The sequence below is a fragment of the Anoplophora glabripennis genome, unplaced genomic scaffold (genome assembly GCF_000390285.2).
Source record: "Anoplophora glabripennis isolate ALB-LARVAE unplaced genomic scaffold, Agla_2.0 scaffold43, whole genome shotgun sequence".
Taxonomy (NCBI): domain Eukaryota; kingdom Metazoa; phylum Arthropoda; class Insecta; order Coleoptera; family Cerambycidae; genus Anoplophora; species Anoplophora glabripennis.
The window spans coordinates 389,608-410,675 of record NW_019416281.1 but is presented as its reverse complement, the minus strand read 5'-3'; the positions used below and the strand labels follow the sequence as shown (position 1 = coordinate 410,675).

Below are 21,068 nucleotides of genomic sequence, written 5' to 3'. Positions count from 1 at the left end.
AGTGTAGACGGCGTTTACACACGCTTAGGACAATGCCAAATGGTACAGGGTGGGCAATTCGAACAATTTCGCTAGACTTACACAAACATTAGTGTAATTTTACTCGTTTGAAATGTAATTTTGTCAACTTTGTCCTTTTCGGAGCCATTAATAGTGTAAGTAGACAATTATTACATATAAGAACTTAAGGTGCATTTTTCTAAAAAAAATTGTTATGTAAGACATCGAAATTTTCACACCGTTGTTTAGATAATTATCACTGTCATCAATTTCGAACGAAAAAAATATGCGTTGTCATTTAAAAATAAATTATGTCATCGCTGCCGTAAGTGGATTATAGAAAAAAAATTCCACATAACAAGGTGCCCTGGATCAAATAAAAATCGACGGGTCTCACTGTTTTTCGAAAAAAAATTGTTTAATGAAAATATGAATTTTATGCAGAACTTTTTTATCACGCTGTATACTCTACGCCTACAACTAAGGATCTGCTTGTATCGCTCAATATTGACCGGTAGCTTTGTTGTTTTTTGATAATAATAAACTTAATATTAATAAACTATTTAATAAATAATGTTAATAAAAAGCGAATTATTCAAAACCAAACTGCTGTTGCTACTTTAAATTAAATGTTATATATTTTATTGGAATAAATCAATTAACTTAATTTTTTTAATCATTGTCATGAAAAACAATTTGATAATTTAGTTAGGATATTAATTACAAAAACTTATTGGTAATGAAAAACTAAACAATAGTAATGTCAGGTACATGTTTGGAAAATCAATGAAAACTACGTAATTCAATTATTTATAAGTTATATAATGTTTTATTAGTTATTTACAGTACATTTATTTATATTTTATTAATTGAATACAAAATTGTTACTTGACATCTGTATAAATATTAGTTGCAATCTTCACTTAAAAATTCTATTAGTTTATTTGCACAAAAGTCTCTACATCAGAGCCGCAAAGTGGTACACAGTTTACATTATCTTTTTTACAATTGCCGAGAAACGCGGCGCGCGCGCGCCTTATTAACAATAAAAAAAACATGTCGTCAGAATAAAATATGCCGGCGTAACTCTTCGGATTTTTGTTAAGGGATGTGTAAAGATTATTTAAGAATTTTGGCACACTAAAAATTGCAATTTTTAATATAGTTTATTGACGTTGAAAATGTTTAAAATCGCACAATTCTTGACCATTAGTAACGTCTGGCAGCATGCAGATATGTTTCAAGAGTCATTTTTTTAGTAAGTTTATAAAAAAATTTCGAATGAGAATCATGTTCCCAGCGGGAGCGACGATACAGCCTGGACTAATTTAAGCGACGTGGAGTGCGTCATTTTCGAAAGTAGAAAAAAATGTTAAATTTAAGTTTCATGAATTCTTCCGAACCGTCAGAATTTTCCAAGGTATCCTCAAAGGACCACGCACTAATTACAATTAAAAGTGGTCTCGTCAAAATTGAAGTTTCCGGCGGATACGAGTTATTTTTGGCCGCTAGAATAAATCCGCAGATGGTTTGTTTGTCTATTTTTGGTTACTTTTACTCCCTTTGTTGAGTAAAAACACAGTGTGGATAGCGATGTCATCCATTTGCAAGGAAGGTAAAGCCCATGAGCATACTGTCGCGTCACTCACACCCTAAACTTCATCAAACCGGCCAAAATCTGCCCCGACGTGGGGTTAAACGCATATAAAGGGTGCTAGAAGTTTGACAGCCTTAATTTTAACAGCGATAGAATACATTAAAATAAATAAAAAACCTTATATGACATGGGTCCTAAACTCAACCATTTCCGAGAAAAATATATCAAAATCTCCAATTTGATGTACAAAAGTTCAATTAATTAAGGAATATTGGCATGGAATATCATAAAATACAATGTTTATCACTTTTTTGAACTTCTTTTTGCTTATTTCTAAATTGCGATAAATTTAAAATTCGGTAAAATTCATATCGAGCAATGTGACAACGGCGCGGCGGTTAACACGAGGTACTAAGGTGTCCAACAACCAACAATACGCAATTCAGTTGGTATCTGGAATTCGACAATGGAAGACTTGCAAGAACGAATTTTTGCCGCTGCCCATCAAACAAGGATAAATCCGGGCATTTTCCAGCGAGTGCGCGGATATTCGATTCGAAGGTGCCCTGCGTGCATCGAAAATGGTGGTGGACATTTTGAGCACATGTTGTAGTCTGAATTTTGCTTTTTGGTAAGAACCTAAATAATTCTTAATATGTGTTATTATTTGGACGACGTGAATCTTTGGGTACTTTAATNGAAGCGACGATACAGCCTGGACTAATTTAAACGACGGCGACGTGGAGTGCGTCATTTTCGAAAGTAGAAAAAAATGTTAAATTTAAGTTTCATGAATTCTTCCGAACCGCCAGAATTTTCCAAGGTATCCTCAAAGGACCACGCACTAATTACAATAAAAAGTGGTCGCGTCAAAATTGAAGCTTCCGGCGGATACGAGTTATTTTTGGCCGCTGGAATTAAGTTTTCATCATAAAAACCTCCGCAGATGGTTTGTTTGTCTATTTTTGGTCACTTTTACTTTTGTTAAAAACACAGTGCGGACAGCGATGTCACCCATTTGCAAGGAAGGTAAAGCCCATGAGCATACTGTCGCGTCATCCACACCCTAAACTTCATCAAACCGACCAAAATCTGCCCCGATGTGGGGTTAAACGCATATAAAGGGTGCTAGAAGTTTGACTGCCCTAATTTTAACAGCGATAGAATACATTAAAATAAATAAAAAAACCTTATATGACATGGGTCCTAAACTCAACCATTTCCGAGAGAAAATATATCAAAATCTCCAATTTAATGTACAAAAGTTCGATTAATTAAGGAATATTGCCATGGAATATCATAAAATACAATGTTTATCACTTTTTTGAACTTCTATATGCTTAATTCTAAATTGTGATAAATTTAAAATTCGATAAAATTCATATCCATGGTGGGCTTGAACATGACTTAAATGCGAAGTTTTAGCACCACCGATTTTCTTTCGGCATTCGATTCCTGGAGTCATAAGAAGGCCAGAAAAAAAATTCACCGTAATCCTTAGAGCCGATTTTGAAAAAACACCCTTTTTCAACGAAGAAAAATTCACTGTTTGAGATATCGGGATTTTTTTACCTTTCGCTCACTTCTAGTTGCCAAACTTCCCCAATTTGGCAAAAATGACGTTTTCCTAAAAGTTTTACACTAGCACACAAACATTTACAAGTATATTTTTCAAATTGCCCCTTTTACTAAGACCGGAGATGGAGATACTCATTGACGATTCTCAGAAACAGGTTAAAATAGAACAAATTTGAAAAAATTATTTTTCATTCGAGTGAGTTTTGCGGTAGTATGTCAACAAGCGAGAATCATGTCATTTATTTCCATCCTTGTTTGATTTTCGAGGTCATTGAACTATCGCCAACCCCCACCTCCGATTGTTTGTTTACGTTTTGTGATACTCCAGATCGAATGACTAATATTATTCGTGAAATTAGTTAAAACTCTAGATAGTCTTCGACCCTTTGACTGTAAAGTTGTAATTGTTCTCTTCGAAATTTCAATTTCTTGTGAAAGTATGGACAGAAGATCAAAGGATCATGCAGGAACCAATCAAGAAAGTCGGGAGCAGATATGTTCTCCCTGCCTGCAGAAGAAGAAACAAATGGTCAAAATCAGTCGGTAGTGTATTTGTGAATCTTAAAAATGTGTGAATTATGCTGAACAGGATGAACGTTTTCCCAATGTTTAATGTAGCGCATGCAAAATTATCCTATATCGGTCAGTGAAGTGTGGAAGTATCGGGAAAATAGCCCTGCCGGACTATACAGAGTTCAAAATNAATTCGAGCGAAAACTTAACCACAACACTATCTTTGTACTACAAAATCGATACATTTTATTTTATTTATTTAAGAACTGGAAAACAATTATTTTGAAATTTACTAAATGTTTCACAATAATGTTATTTACATTTTTGTTATTCCGTAGGACAAGTCTGCCGCGCGCACACGTGGTGTGCATCAGCTGTGTAACATTAAGTTAAGTGCTGTTGTCACGTTGTTGTGAAATTCCCCACTGTTAATCCTACGCCCCTGTAATATACAACTTTTTTGTTCATTCATGATTAATCTATCTCATACAGTCAAACTTCCTACACCCTGTATAAACTATTCTGTCGGCTATACATCTACTTCATCCTCCATTTTCAAGGGAGATAAAGCCCAAGAACATATTGTCATACCATCTGCACCCAATAACCGCTCCCAATAATTAAATGAAAAAATTTAAGAAAATTATTATAATAAAATAAACACAGACAAAAAACAAAACCATAAAACAGACGAAAAAAAATAAAATAAAGGTGAAAACAGACAAGAAAAAAACAAAGAAGGTATTGGGGTGTGACAATTTGTTCTTGGGTTTTACCTTCCTTGCAAATGGGTGACATCGCTATCCGCATTGCGTTTTTACTTCATCTACACACGTTTCTGAAATGTTAGAAAAAGGAGTAAAAGTAACCAAAAACAGGCCAACCAATGCCACTTTTTAGTGTAATTTGTTGAACCCAAATAGAACAGAATATTCAGGATTCAGGGTTAATCTGGATAACTTCAGGAATAGATACAACAGGTTAAAATAATGTTCATTCATGATATAAACTTTTTTCCTAAATCGCATCGTTTCGGAGATAGAGGTCGTTGAAGTAGGAACTTTTTTCCATTTTCTTAGTAAGTAAGTAAGTAAGTAAGTAAGTAAGTAAGTAAGTAAGTAAGTAAGTAAGTAAGTAAGTAAGTAAACATTTATTTCCTTCAGTTACAGCAAATTATAATTATTTTACATTTTTGTAGTATTACTACATTTTATATACGTAGCAGCAAACCTAATTAAAGGTGTAAGGAAAGTATTTCGTTGTCAATAACCCCAATAATTATTACTATAATTATGTCCTTACTTAATTACATCCAATAAATGTACAGCTGATTAGGACAAAAAAAAATACTTAAAAAAACATATTTAAATCCGAAAACATTTGATAGTAAATTTAATCACACACATAAACTAAGTACGTACAAACTATTTTTTGTTTCGTAGGACGTGATAAACCGCTCTACTATCTCATACTTAAAAAATATTCATTTAAAGAATAGAATTCATAATTTTTTAAAAATATTTTCAATTTACGTTTAAATGCCTTGTAATTTAATGATTTCAGATAAGACGCTAAATTTTAATACCAGTATACAATGCACCATTACGCGTTGTAGTATAATTATATTTTGGTAATACGAGATTTTGCCGTCTTACAGGGTAATCATGGAAGTCATTTGGTGTGTTTATTAAATGTTTGTTTTTGTGAATTAAAATAGCTACTATGTAGACATATAAGTAAGCTAGAGTAAATATTCCTATTTTTTTAAAATAACCTCGGCATGACTCCCTGCAAGACAAGTCACACAAAATTCGAATAGCTTTTTTTAGTATCATAAATATATCTATGGAACCACTACACCCCCCCCCACAATTCTACTCCATATTGCAGTAAACTTTGGAAGTAAGCAAAATATACAATTCTTGATGTACAATAATCAACATTTCTTTTTATGGTTAATATTGCATAAATGGCTTTTCTTAACTTATTTTTTAAATTAGAAATATGCTCGGTCCAGTTTAGTTGAGAGTCTATATAAATTCCCAGAAATTTCGTTGAATTTACCGGTTGAATTTGATCATCGTTTAGTTTTAAAATAATGTCTGTCGTTCCGCGTAGTTGAAATGTTATGTTGTTAGTTTTACTGCAATTTAAAACCAACTTGTTGGCGAGAAACCAATCAGAAATGCTTTCTAATATAAAATATATTATGAGTTTTTTGAATTAAATTATTTCTGTTAGTCTCCCGTATTAACAAGCTGGTGTCGTCAGCAAATAACGAAAATGTTGCATCTGGGAAATTAGGAACAATATCATTAACGTACAACAAAAACAAAAGTGGTCCTAAAATAGATCCTTGCGGCACGCCGATTTGAACTCTCGCAAACTCTGAGCGAATTTTTTTTGATTTTTTCAATCGTCGATCTGTATTATTTCAGTGCACATTTGTCTTGCAACTAAATATGTTTTAAACCAATTTATTTCTGTGTTAACTATACCATAGTAATTAAGTTTATCTAATAATATCTGATGATCAATGCAATCAAAGGCTTTCGACAGGTCACAAAATATGCCTAACGGAATTTCTCTATTTTTCAAGCAAGCGTTAGTATTTTCTATTAATTTAAAAGCGGCGTCTGTGGTATTACATTACTTAAAAATGCTTTTGAAATAATACATTTAACTCTGACTTTCACAAACGTCAGTTTATACAAATCACTGTGAGTTTTTTTCAGTTTTTTTTCATGGGTTGCTATAACGTTAAATGAAATTTACGTGGCTGGTGCTGCATTGTCACAGATTTCATTGAATATCTCAGAAACAAGGCCAAATAACGAAAGAAAAAACAAGAGACGAAGAAGTTCCAAAATGAATGAGGCAAAAGTGGTGTGCAGCTGTTTTATTGAAATACATAAAAAATTGTTTGTCTATCAAATGTAATCCTTATCTTGTATATATGTTAGTTGACTTATTTGTTTTATTTGTCTGTTACTGTTTATACTTAAGGTGGCCATGTTCCCGGCCGAGAAATAGTGAAATTTCTGGCGTTTTTAGGTACTGAAATCTTTGAAAGTAAAACGTGTGGAACAAAAGTAAGCACAAAAATAAAATCCTTGATGTTTTGTTTATTCATTGTTACCATTTAAATTTACTCAAATAAAATAATAACTAAAAAAAAAGTGTTTGTAAAACATGCGTTTGCTGTTATTCTAACCCCACATTTTAAGAATCATTTTCACGTACTTATAAATAAAAGTAATCAATTTTATATGTAGGACTAANTGAATTATGCTGAACAGGATGAACGTTTTCCCAATGTTTTATGTAGCGCATGCAAAATTATCCTATATCGGTCAGTGAAGTGTGGAAGTATCGGGAAAATAGCCCTGCCGGACTATACAGAGTTCAAAATTTTGGAGAAGAATACTTGGGCAAAAACTCAAACGTTGTGCAGTTGCACATTGTGTGAATTGGTACGAGATCCAGGGCCATATTACATGTTCTTGGAAATTCGGGAAGTGTTTTTCTGGGCTAGAAAACCGAATAAGTTTCACCACATTTTCTTCACTTGTTGCTCCTCTTCTTTTTGTTCTTGGCGGTTTTTTTGATGAAGTTATATGGCCCTGGATCTCCTACCAATTCACACAATGTACAACTGCAAAACGTTTGAGTTTTTGCCCGAGTATTCTTCTCCAAAATTTTGAACTCTGTATAGTCTGGCAGGGCTATTTTCCCGATACTTCCACACTTTACTGACCTATATAAGATAATTTTGCAAGCGCTACATAAAACATTGTGCAAACGTTCATCCTGTTCAGCAGAGAAAACATATCCGCTCCCGATTTTCTTGATCGGTTCCTGCATGATCGTTTGATCTTCTGTCCATAGTTTCACAAGAAATTGAAATTTCGAAGAGAACAATTACAACTTCACAGTCAAAGGGTCGAAGACTATCTGGAGTTTTAACTAATTTCACGAATAATATTGGTCATTCGATCTGGAGTATCACAAAACGTAAACAAACAATCAGGGGTGGGGGTTGGCGATAGTTCAATGACCTCGAAAATCAAACAAGGATGGAAATAAATGACATGATTCTCGCTTGTTGACATACTACCGCAAAATTCACTCGAATGAAAAATAATGTTTTAAAATTTTTTCTATTTTGACCTGTTTCTGAGAATCGTCAATGAGTATCTCCATCTCCGGTCTTAGTAGAAGGGGCAATTTGAAAAATATGATTGTAAATGTTTGTGTGCTAGTGCAAAACTTTCAGGAAAACGTCATTTATGCGAAATTTGGGAAGTTTGGCAACTAAAAGTTTGCGAAAGGTAGAAAAATCCCGATATCTCAAACAGTGAACTTTTCTTCGTTGAAAAAGGGTGTTTTTTCAAAATCGGCTCTAAGGATTACGGTGGATTTTTTTTTCTGGCCTTCTTATTACTCCAGGAATCGAATGCCGAAAGAAAATCGGTGGTGCTAAAACTTCGCATTTAAGTCATATTCAAGCCCATCGTGATCGAGCAATGTGACAACGGCGCGGCGGTTAACACGAGGTACTAAGGTGTCCAACAACCAACAATACGCAATTCAGTTGGTATCTGGAATTCGACAATGGAAGACTTGCAAGAACGAATTTTTGCCGCTGCCCATCAAACAAGGATAAATCCGGGCATTTTCCAGCGAGTGCGCGGATATTCGATTCGAAGGTGCCCTGCGTGCATCGAAAATGGTGGTGGACATTTTGAGCACATGTTGTAGTCTGAATTTTGCTTTTTGGTAAGAACCTAAATAATTCTTAATATGTGTTATTATTTGGACGACGTGAATCTTTGGGTACTTTAATTACATATTTTTCAAATTCATAATTGGATTAAAAGTTCCTGTTTTAAGAGATTCATAATTACTAAAATTCGAGCGAAAACTTAACCACAACACTATCTTTGTACTAAAAAATCGATACATTTTATTTTATTTATTTAAGAACTGGAATACAATTATCTTGAAATTTACTAAATGTTTCACAATAATGTTCTTTACATTTTTGTTATTCCGTAGGACAAGCCTGCCGCGCGCACACGTGGTGTGCATCAGCTGTGTAACATTAGGTTAAGTGCTGTTGTCACGTTGTTGTGAAATTCCCCACTATTAATACTCGCTGTATTTTGAAAACTGTTAATCCTACGCCCCTGTAATATACAACTTTTTTGTTCATTCATGATTAATCTATCTCATACAGTCAAACTTCCTACACCCTGTATAAACTATTCTGTCGGCTATACATCTACTTCATCCTCCATTTTCAAGGGAGATAAAGCCCAAGAACATATTGTCATACCATCTGCACCCAATAACCGCTCCCAATAATTAAATGAAAAAATTTAAGAAAATTATTATAATAAAATAAACACAGACAAAAAACAAAACCATAAAACAGACGAAAAAAAATAAAATAAAAAGTGAAAACAGACAAGAAAAAACCAAAAAAGGTATTGGGGTGTGACAATTTGTTCTTGGGTTTTACCTTCCTTGCAAATGGGTTACATCGCTATCCGCATTGCGTTTTTACTTCATCTACACACGTTTCTGAAATGTTAGAAAAAGGAGTAAAAGTAACCAAAAACAGGCCAACCAATGCCACTTTTTAGTGTAATTTGTTGAACCCAAATAGAACAGATTATTCAGGATTCAGGGTTAATCTGGATAACTACAGGAATCGATAGAACAGGTTAAAATAATGTTCATTCATGATATAAACTTTTTTCCTAAATCGCATCGTTTCGGAGATAGAGGGCGTTGAAGTGGGATTTTTTTTCCATTTTCTTAAAAATGCTTTTGAAATAATACTTTTAACTATGATTTTCACAAAGGTCAGTTTATACAAATCACTGTGAGTTTTGTTTTTCATGGGTTGCTATAACGTTAAATGAAATTTACGTGGCTGGTGCTGCATTGTCACGGATTTCATTGAATATCTCAGAAACAAGGCCAAATATCGAAAGAAAAAACAAGAGACGAAAAAGTTCAAAAATGAATGAGACAAAAGTGGTGTGCAGCTGTTTTATTGAAATACATAAAAAATTGTTTGTCTAGCAAATGTAATCCTTATCTTGTATATATGTTAGTTTGGTTATTTGTTTTATTTGTCTGTTACTGTTTATACTTGAGTTCTTTTGTCTGGATTTTGTATTTTATATTTTGATGGTCTTTATTTTGTGCAGTACTTTTATTTTTATATTTAATGTTATTTGTCTTTTTCTTTTTAAATTTAGTTAAGGTTTTCTGTTTTACCTTATCCTGTAATTGGGACTTTGTCCCTTTGGATATTGTAATTTCTATATAAATATATAAATTAATTAAATTGAGTCCCAAATTCATCTAATTCCCATATTGACACTGAATGTATCTGGTTTATTTCATAGTAAGCACAGTAAACCTCAGTAAACCTCAGTGAACTAATTTGGTGTCGGTAGTGTATACAGCGTTTGCAAATTAAAATTTACTTTTTATGCAGTTTCAGCGCAAACAATTACAAATTGGTGGATAAAACGTTGATCATCAAATGAAATAATTAAAATTTAACGGGTTTTCCGGAATAAGCTGGGATCGTTATCGATAATTTCATTATATCATTGCAAATAAGTTCTTTATTTACCCGGCACAATTTCCTGGTTTGTAGTTTGAAAAAATGTTTTTCGTTCTATACGCTGCAGGACAATAGCTAATAATATCTAACTTTTTCGTATTAGACGTAAACAAAAGTAAACAACTAACAAAAATTAAAACAAAACGCAAACCGAAACAAACTGAAACTCGGAACACAACAAGGAGAAGAATACTTAGACCGCTGAGTTACATCAATTGCTCGAAGTGTCTTCCATTTTGATTAATATACAAACGATTTCGATTTTTAAAAGACTGTTCACCATTGGTCAGCATGTCTGACGTACTTTCTTGAAATGCTACTGCAATGCTCTGCCACATATATTCCGCGGTAGTTGGTGGTGTAACGCAAACTTTGCTTTTCATAAATCCCCATAAAAAGAAGTCGCAACTTGTTATATTTGTACTCCTTGAAGGCCTACTCACTGGTCCTCCGCGCCCAGTCCATCTGTTGGGAAAAGTTTCGTGTAAAAACTGACAAACCGCAGCGGTATTGTGAGGTGGAGCACCATCATGTCGCATCCACATTCTTCGAAGTGTAGCTAAAGAAATGCCGCCTAACAAATCCTAAAAAGTTTAAACAAACTGCTCCAGTTAGATGCTGGTCAAAAAAGACTGGTCCAATGACATGGGGACAGACAACTTTTATTAAAACTATTTTTTTATAAATTTGGCAGTTGCAGAGTTATAGAAGAATCTCTCTGGAACACCCTGTATATATATCCTCATGTAGAGATTCTAGCTAAGTGAAAAGAGAATCTTCTCTTGATTGTAATTTATAAACGATTACTCCTTGATTAACGTCGATAATATTGAAATACTGTTTAGCTCTTGTGGAAATTTAGGAACCCATTACAGCCTTCCATGGGAGCCGGAAAAGCGGAAATTATTTAATTAACTCGGAGGAATATAAGGGAAAGAAGATACAATGCAGAGAAGACGATACCCCATTTCTCGAAACACTCTCACACTCACGTTTCGGTAATATGTCTAATAAAATACTGAAGAGCAGCCACGTCAGAAACGGTAAATGTATAAGGTATTAATATACAATTGTGACCCTTTAAGGGAAAGGAAGCCGCGTTAAAATTTCAGGAAACATGATTCGTGTAATGTCTGTCAGAATTATGGAATCGATCAACAAAGATTCAGTAGAAGTTGAAGGATATCGGGAAGTCAATATGATCGTGGCATTGGATTTGATTTTCCTAAGTGTCAAGGTCAAGTAAGGTCAACTAATATCAAATGTCACAAGCTATTTTTGTGACAGTAAGGGCCAAATTTATGTCGGAATCTGGATTTAAAGAATTATTCAAATTGAAAGAAGAGCTTTAAGTACCTACTTAAACGTTAACGTAAAATTTTGCACTTTTTCTGGATCCGGGGTCAAAAATAGAAGTTCCTATTAAGTTATTTGACCTTCAAATGACCTTGAAAGTCAAGGTTAAGGTCAAATCCAAGGTCACCATCCAATGTCTCCCTTAGAACTCAAAACATTCGAAAGGTTTATTTCCGAATTGGTGGCTTCCCTGATGAGATATTCAGGTGTGTAATTTAAAATGGGACACCCTGTATAGTATCTAGAAAATAATTGTAATAAACAAATTTTTTACCTCTTTTTGCAAAAAAGAGGCAATTAAATTCAGCATCTACTTTTTAGAGGGAGTAGAAATGCATAAAAACTCATCACCTTCATAATACACAATATAAATAGAAATATTTGAACATTACATTTTATTAATCATTATGAATGAATATTTATAGTAATTGTACAGTTATTACATTTAGTCACATTTATAAAATCTGGATAGTTATTCCCCTCTCGTTTACTAATTGTCACAATTTTCTCAAAATTATTTGACCGCTCCATTTCAGTCACCAGAGGCTCAATATTATCTGACTGATCCAATAAAACAGCATGATGTGACGTAGGTACTGCTAGAACCTTGAATTGAAGTGTCATTGTAAAGAATCCTGTTGGCTATTTCATTTTTGTTATTTAAACTGTCAGTAATATAACTTTCTGCAATTGTGTTTGATTTCCACCCACCATGACTCTTGATTGCTAGTACATAAACTCCTGTATCAGCCAGTAACGTTGCCGATGTTCTTCGGAGTGAATGGCCTGTATATGTTTCAGGATGTTCTAGTTTCAAAAACTGTGCAATCTTATTAGGAATTATAGAAAGGGTATTCTTGCGGACTGGTTGGTTGTAACATCTACCTGCTTGATGGCGCATAAATAGCGTGAAATTTCAGTTTTAATTTCCAATCTAATCTTGACATATTTCTTGAGAATTTCCAGATGAGAAACAGAACCCAGACAGAAGTAATTGTAAACGTACGTGACATACCGTTTTTAAAATCTGGAATTGTAACTACAATAATGTTATCGACATTTTTGAAATTGACGTTGTCCAAAGTAAGTTTGCATAACTCATTAGAACGGCATGCTCCTGCATGCCTAAGATCGTCACTATCTTCATTAGCAAATATGTGTTATCGGTTGCCTGAACGAGAAAATCGTTGACTGGTTCTCTTGTAAAAACATTTACTCTTTAGGTGTATAGCCGACATTCTTACGTTTCAAAAATGCTCCCAGCTTGGGGTATTTTGATATATCCACGTTCTCCTCTATGAAAATAGTTGACTTAATCATTGAGTATTCATTACACAAACTCGCCGGTGACTTTAAAGTTCTTGACTTTTCTATGAAATATGCTAGCAGTAATATTTCAGAAACACCAGTATTTTTGTTCTGGCACCATTCTTTGAATTTTCTATACGTTCGTTCGTAGTGCACTTTCGACTCCTCGGGCAATAAAAATTTCCAGGCAATTTGCTGCACTTTCTATTTGAAAATCACTCATTTAGAAATAATAATTTAAATTTGTTTATAAACACCATAGAAACAACAAAATCCAAACAACCAAGGCAACTTTGCAAGATTTCGAATAATGTCAAAATTAATTGATTAAGAAATGTGAACAAATAAAACCTAATCTTTATTTCATGAACCATAAAGAACTGAGGGAGCAGATAAATTGTTATACACCACGCAGCAGTTAAGCATAAATAATACTTACCTCCTTTATGGTGTAAATAGCTATTTCTAAACAAACCAACTAACTTTGTATTTTTTAATTATATCTGTATTTTATTTCCGTATGCATTAAATTTTTTTGTCAATTTATTTTGTAAATACACGTGTTACTTTAATTTAATTCATAATATGGGCATATCCTTTATCATTAATGCTTTAATTTGTGAGTTTGGGTTATGCCGCTTAACAGTTTCAGACTTTTTAAAATTTTCACTACTGTTTCCATTTTGCTTTTGCTTTGTCTGTACAAATTTTTTATTGATCGTAAGTATTTCCGAATTTAAATATTCTTGTATACCTACATGCAGGTAACATATCTAGATTCAATTAAATAAAAAAAGCACAACAATAACTCATTTTGGCCCTCTCTCAGTAACGTCCATATAATTTTAATTTTTACAATGAAATTTTGAAACTTCTGGTTGGAGCTTTTGCTATCTAGAGATTTTGCTAGGTAGTAATTAATTAATAAAGTTGTACTATGTCGAAATGACTTTTCAGAAGTATGCTTTTTTGACCATTACACTAAATCATGAAATTATTTCGTCTAGAATCTTTAAGGGTACGAGCAAGATGCATTACAGTTTGAAAAGCATTCAACGCTTTTCTCCGTAGTCCTTTCAGGGACTGCAGTGGAACGCATCAGCAAAGCAAGAGTGCAATCTCTCTGAAGAGCCCCTTTTCAGCTTCGATTTAATTTAAGGGGAGGTATCGGTTATCGAAAGCATATCAGAAATTTATCAGTTCTTCCGCTAGAACTACAGAGTTTTAGTCAACGAGAAATACTTGCACAAACGGGCGTGTACACGTTGCAAAAAGAAGTGGCTCTCATGTAACTGATTGCGACCAAAAATAATCAACTGGTAAACTGTTTTTCCACATGTAAGTACAGTTATTGAAGCTGAAAATCAGCTGTAACTTCCGAATTCTTTGAAACTGCATGGATTTGCGTGAAAATTTAGAATAAGGCTCATCTTAGGCTCAAGTTCAAAAGTGACATAAGCCCGATTGGTTGTTTTTTGTTTTTTTTTTTGGGGTAAAGACTACCCTTAAGTGAAAAAAATTGAAAAAATTAAGTTTTAAGCATTTTATTGATAAAAATCTTGTTCAAGCACAAATATTAAATAATGCTCCACGTTCTCGAACACGTTTCATGATATAGTTGATCTTTTTGAGCCTTTATTTAACCCTTAAAAAACTACCCTATGCAAAAAATAATGATAAAAACTTACTTTTTAAAGATTTGGAATGATGAAATTGTGCAATTATTTAAAATAAAAGTTACCTTATAGCTAATAAAAGAATTTCTCCCTTTCAACCCCTAAAAACCACCACTGTATTGACAAAAATGATAAAAATTACTTTTTAAAAACTTGGAATGCTTTAACGGTGCAATTATTTAAAATAATTCCCTCATTGCTTATGAAAGAATTTGTATCTCATAACGCTTTTCAACCCTTATAAATCACCCTGTGCTAAAAAATGATAAAAAATTACGGTTTAAATTTTGGAATGCTATAATTGTGCAATAATTTAAAATAAAAATTCCCTTATATTGTTTATGAAAGAGTATTTTACGTTTGCCATTTTCAACTGTTATAAACTACCCTTTTACCAATATTAATGTAAAATATTTTTTTAATAATCGATTTTTAAATATAATCANAATAATTTAAAATAAAAATTCCTTTATATTGTTTATGAAAGAATATTTTACTTTTGCCATTTTCTACTCTTATAAACTACCCCTTTACTAATATTTACGTAAAATATTTTTATTATAATCGCTTTTTAAATATAATCAAAAAATTGCTACGCGCACTTGAATCCTAACATTTTGCTCTAAAAATGAGAAAGCCTATTTTGCTTCGAAAAAATGTCATTGGTTTTTTACCATAACTCGGTTAATTTTGAAGCTATAGTATTCTACAAAAAAGCATTTTAAAGATAATTTCAAGAGCTGTAAGATCATTTCCATATAAAACCTTTTAAGTCCTTCGTTTTTTAAAGGGGAAGGATCGAAAGGCTCGAGACAGGTCGTTTTTTCACTAAAATTGATACTTTATGCGGCGATATTTCCTTTATTTTTTATGCTATAGGAATAAAAAAAGCAAAATATTTGTTGAAAAAAAGCTACATTTTTGTTGTCTAACATTTTTTGCGTATCTTTCATAGTTTCAGTTATTATATAAATAAGCAATTTTTTTTGAATAATGAAAAATACGTATTCAACTTTTACCGTACATTATTAAAATCATACGCATTCTAAACCGGTCTAACTTCAGGATCGTATGAAAGACATTAAAACAAAACTGCGTCTAGGATTAATTTTAATACTGATGGAAATGGTATAGCGTTTACTGCTCATTTTTCCTTAAAAAATATAAGCAACCCATTTGTCTTTGACGATAACTCCTTCAATTTTGCTCTAATTAACTTTTATAAGTGCTCATTTTAAAGGTCTTTTCGAGTACTACAAAAAAATCCCGGAGCGTTATACACGTAAAATTAATAATTTTTCCGTTATTTGACGTTGAATACATCGATTCGAGTATCCCCCCAAAACACAAGTCCCCTTCCACTAACCATATTTCGCTTTGTATGGGACGTACAACACATTTTAAAAAACAATTTTCTTTGTTTATATATAAGCTACATTTTTGTTCATTACACTTTTTTTAGTAAAATGTGTAGTTTTTGAGTTATTCGCGAAAAATACTTAAAAAAAGTTTTCAATCGCGAATAACTGAAAAACTATTGATTTCTCGAAAAAATTCTTTGAATATATTTTGCTCAAAATTTGATTCTCTATCGATTTCCATTTTTGAAAAAAAATTCACTACCGAGAAGGGATGTCAACCCCCAACAGGGTGGAAGCGTCAATCGGCGCTATGTAACTAATGTTCATTGACTTCTTCTCTAACTATCTGCTAAATTTCAAGTCGATCGGTTCAGTTTCAAAGAATTCGGAGGTGAAAAGCTTCAATGACTGTACTAATACATTTCAGAAACAGCCAATTTATTTTCAGGGAGTGTTTTTCTTATTTAATTTCAAAAACTTAGTTTTAGGCGTATTTTGTATTAATTCAGACTTTCAGAATTATTATTCGAAAAATGGCAAAATTTCGTTGAACAACTTTGTTGCGGTAATTTTATTGCCTGGCGTACTTTTCAGTAATAATATAACAACAGAGTGAGAATAAATTGAAAATAATTTGACAGATTTTTTGAAAACTTGTTGCCAGGCAATAGTCACGAGAGCCCGCAGGGCTCGAGTGGCTATTTCCAAATGACAAGTTTGAACAAAATCTGTCAAACTATTTTCTAATTTATGGATCTCGCGAGTTATATTAGACTAGATTATTTTTTGATTCACAAATTTTTACAATAAAAAAGATCAATAAAACCATCATAAAACTATTGAAAAATTTAATTTAATTAATTATTACAATATACGAAAATATCGTTGACACATTGTGAATATATTAAAAGAATTAACAATTTAAATTAGTACAATGAAAAACACAATTACTAACAATATTTCGAGAGTCATTATTTATTGAGGATTTGGAATTGCTTGTTATATTAAGTGTTTTCTCCTGCGTATTTTCTCTAAGATTATTTATTATATTTGAATGATGTTCTTGGTTCAATTGTAAGTATGGTTTAATCGAACTTGCAGAATTATGACTAGTGACCTTGATTAGTTCTTGTTCTCCTACACCAGCTTTTGAAAGGTTACTTACTGCACTTGATCTGGCAGAATGGTTAGTTATTTTTTTAGTAACTGTGTCTAGACCTACTTTTTCTGCGGATTCTTTCATCCATTTTGAAATGGAATTTATTCCCACAGGAACGTTTTTTTACCAAGAACCATGAGTTTGCCAAGCCGGATTTGGAGTAAGAAACAAGCGTTCGGTTTTAATATTTTCTTCACGTTTACCCATTAGTTTTCAAAAAGTCGAACAGGGCAAATATCTGGGTTATTTATGTTTGGATTCAACCATTTACTATTAGCGCACCTTTGTGCTCCACCCTGTGCAGTTTTTGTAAAGATGGGATTGTATTCAATGCGGCCAGTATTTAATCTTATTATGTCGGTTTCTTTTTTAAAATAATGAACTAAACATTTCGTAGCTTCTCCTCCCCTCCAAGCTAGTTCATACGATGCAACGTGAAAAAACTTTCTTTGCAACCCACAAGGTGTATCTTCGTCCCAATAGTTAAAAATTTGCAACAATTCTGTATTAGAAAGTGCCACAGAACTTTGTTTGTGCTTTTCAGGATGTTTTTGTAAAATTTTTGTTTTTGCATCTCTTTCATTTCGAGCATTTTTGAATTTTATATCATGGAAAGGATCAAATGACCTGTTATACTTATTAAAGTAAAGTTCTTGAACTAATTTTGCCGTTTTATTCCACATTGTCTTTATTACTGCTTCTTTATAATCATTTCCGTCTTTTCTTTCATGTTATAAGCCCAATCTTTCAAAATCAATGCCAGAGTAGCTGTTGTAGTAGATTGATCCAGAATATAATTTCTTTCTTTGGTGAAGGTCTTAAATTGTCTCCATATAGACTGATTACTTATTAGAGTATTTTTCGAAGTAGTTTCTACAATCTTTGTTGTTATTTCTGCATCAGAAAAGGTACTAAACCGATGATTTTCACCCATTTTATATATCGCGTTGACACAATTAGGTAATTATTTTGACAACTATCTGACACTTGCTACGCAAATAAAAGCCACAGTCATTATTCCCGAGAATAATCACAAGAGATTTATACCCACTATAATAATGACATAATTGGTTGAAACTTACCCTTGTGACAAATAAAGAAGCATTTCATTGGTTTTAAGAAACGTCAAAAAATAATCGTCTACATTTTTTTTAAATGTTTAAATACATCTTACAAAGTTACACGAGGCCCAGACAAATAAAAACGCAAGGGAGCACAGCTCTACACAGAAACACCGTAAACCTCCCCTCATTAGTAGCGGGACAGCGTGCTATACTTATTTTAATTACCGACTCACCCTTATTCGAGGGGATGACGTCCGGGTTCTTGTCGTCCTTCTCGAAGAGGTCTTCGGATTCGGAGCGCAGCGGCAGCGTCGCTTTCTCCTTGACGGGCAGGAATCCCGGTCTTAGGGCGTGGGAGCCGTCCCTGCGGGCCGCCCTGATCTTGAGGGCTCCCAGTATTATAACGAACACGAGCAGGAGGGCCGTCACTATGCCCACTAGGATGCCTAAGACTGGGGCGATTTCCAGTTGATCTCGGGTGCCCAGCGATAACACTGGAAAAGACGAGAAGAGATAAGCGTCTTAGGGACACCAGATGCATCTACTGCGCCGTTCTTAAGGTGCTTGTTAGTTACTTAGTTGAACTAACATCATATACAGGATGTTTCATAATGATGGTGCAAATATTTTAAGAAGGCGTTTAGAAAGTAATTTTAGGGGGTACTTCCAATATTGAGAAAATATTCAAATCTCAAAATGGCCGAAAAATGAGCTTTTATTATTTTTTTATTAAATTTTTACTTCGTATTTGCTTAGCTTTTCCTGTTGATAAAAAGAATTTTTGCAAAAAACATGTCAAAAATGACCACCATTAAGTATACGAAAAAATGGGAAAAGTAAAAAAGTTTCTAAATGAAATGTAGTATGAAAAGCTATTTTTCTTGTTTGAACTGGCTAATGTAGAAAAAAGTTGTGAGAGAAATAAAACCAAGGGGTGCTAGTTTATTTCAGAAAAAAAGACTACCAAAAAATACCATTCAACTAGTTGTTAACGTGTACCAAATTTTAAATTTCTAAGTTTAACCGTTTTCGTGAAAAAAATAAAATAAATAAAAGCCAATTTTTTGGGCCATGTATATATGTATGTATGTATGTATGTCGGCGCCACTTAGGCGTTATTAGGCCCCTTCATTACTCGAGTACTTTTCTTCAAACTATCCTATTACTACACGGGGCTTGGTGGCAAAGTCTCGTACAATTTTTATGTATGATAGCAATGGTCTTGAGTTACAGAGATTTATTGCTCTATTCTCATTACCATTTTATCGGGGACCACACGCAGGCAGAAATGTCGAGCGACCCAGGTCTCTGGTAGGCTGCCACAGCCACGTCCCCGAGCCTGTCTTAGGTCACCCATCCAAGTTCCAGCCTGCGTCCGTGAAAATAGCGGCCGATCGAAAACCACCGGCCAAGACACCCGGCTAGGCGGTTTTGTGGCCATTTTGAGACAAATATTTTCTCAGGAGGGGCTCAAATAAAAAAAATGTATTGGAAGTACCCCCCTAAAATTACTTTCTCCTTAAAATATTTGCACATTATTTATGAAACACCCCGTACAACTTAGAGCAAAGACGAAGGCCTATTACGCTCAAAATTAAAAAAAAAAAACATTAAACTCATACAGAAATAATAAACCTTTTATTAAAAATTTAAATATACAGAGTGCGGCATTATAGAAGATATAAAAAAAGTTATTTACAAAAATTGTAGCCAACTTAAGCTGCACATTTTAAAATTATTTTCGTATATACAGAGTGTTACATATTACCAGGGTGAACCAAACATACTATTTTTTAAATGGGACACCCTATATATTATTTCAAATTTAGATTAACCTCATCTCTCCCATGCTTCCAATATACGGTTTAATTATGTCATATAGGGCATTTCAAAAGTTATGGTCAATCATTCTCATTTTAGCGTCCTGTATACCCTAAACAGAACAACTTAACAATTTTTTGTAGGCATAACTTTTTGATATTGGTACAGTTAGCTTAAATCATTAATTTCTGAGATTTTACCACTTAATAACAAAAACATAGTTTTAAAAAAAACATATTATAACAAGTTGGTTAAAATTATAAGAAATTGTCTTAAAAACGGATATTTTGTAATGTTTTATAACAATTTGTCACACTGTTTTAGCTATAGGGTATGCTTTATAAAAATGAAAGAACGTAAAGTGTATATTCAGTTTTTAAATTAAAATACAGGGTGATTAATTTAAAAAAAAATTAAAAAAATTATGTGCTCGAGTTTTGCCTCGCCCTGTGTTCAACTGCTGCAATAATAAAGAAATAGCACTTTCTCGTAAATCTGTACCTATATCAAAAAGTTATGCCGGCAAAAAATTTTTGTTAAGTTGTTCTGTTTAAGGTATACAGGACGCTGAAATGGGAATGATTATCGTATACAGTTGACCATAACTTTTGAAATATCCTGTATAACATAATTAAACCCTATATTGCAAGCATGGGATAGATGAGCTTAATTTAAATTTGAAATAATATACAGGGTGTCCCATTTAAAAAATAGTATGTTTGGTTCACTATGGTAATACATAACACCCTGTATATGCGAAAATAATTTTAAAATGTGCAGTTTTAAGATGGCTACAATTTTTGTAAAAAACTTTTTTTGATATCTTCTATAATATACGAGATATCGTACTTCGACGCACCAATGCCGCACCCTGTATCTACAAAAAAGTGCATAAATGGAGAATTACACATTATATAGGCAGTTCCATAGACAAAAAAATTAGGGAGGAAATTTTTAAAGTATACTTGTTTTTCCTTAGACAATTTTAA

The 21,068-nt window shown here is 33.0% G+C and overlaps 1 protein-coding gene across 1 annotated transcript in view; it reads right to left on the bottom strand.

Moving 5' to 3' along the window:
• The window catches only part of LOC108907619 (nephrin), a 372,803-nt gene that overhangs the window by 23,741 nt on the left and 327,994 nt on the right, over positions 1-21,068 (bottom strand). Inside the window, exon 12 of the mRNA XM_023457403.1 lies at positions 18,492-18,752. Within this exon, the coding sequence (XP_023313171.1) occupies positions 18,492-18,752 (261 nt within the window). The remainder of the gene's footprint in view (positions 1-18,491; positions 18,753-21,068) is intronic.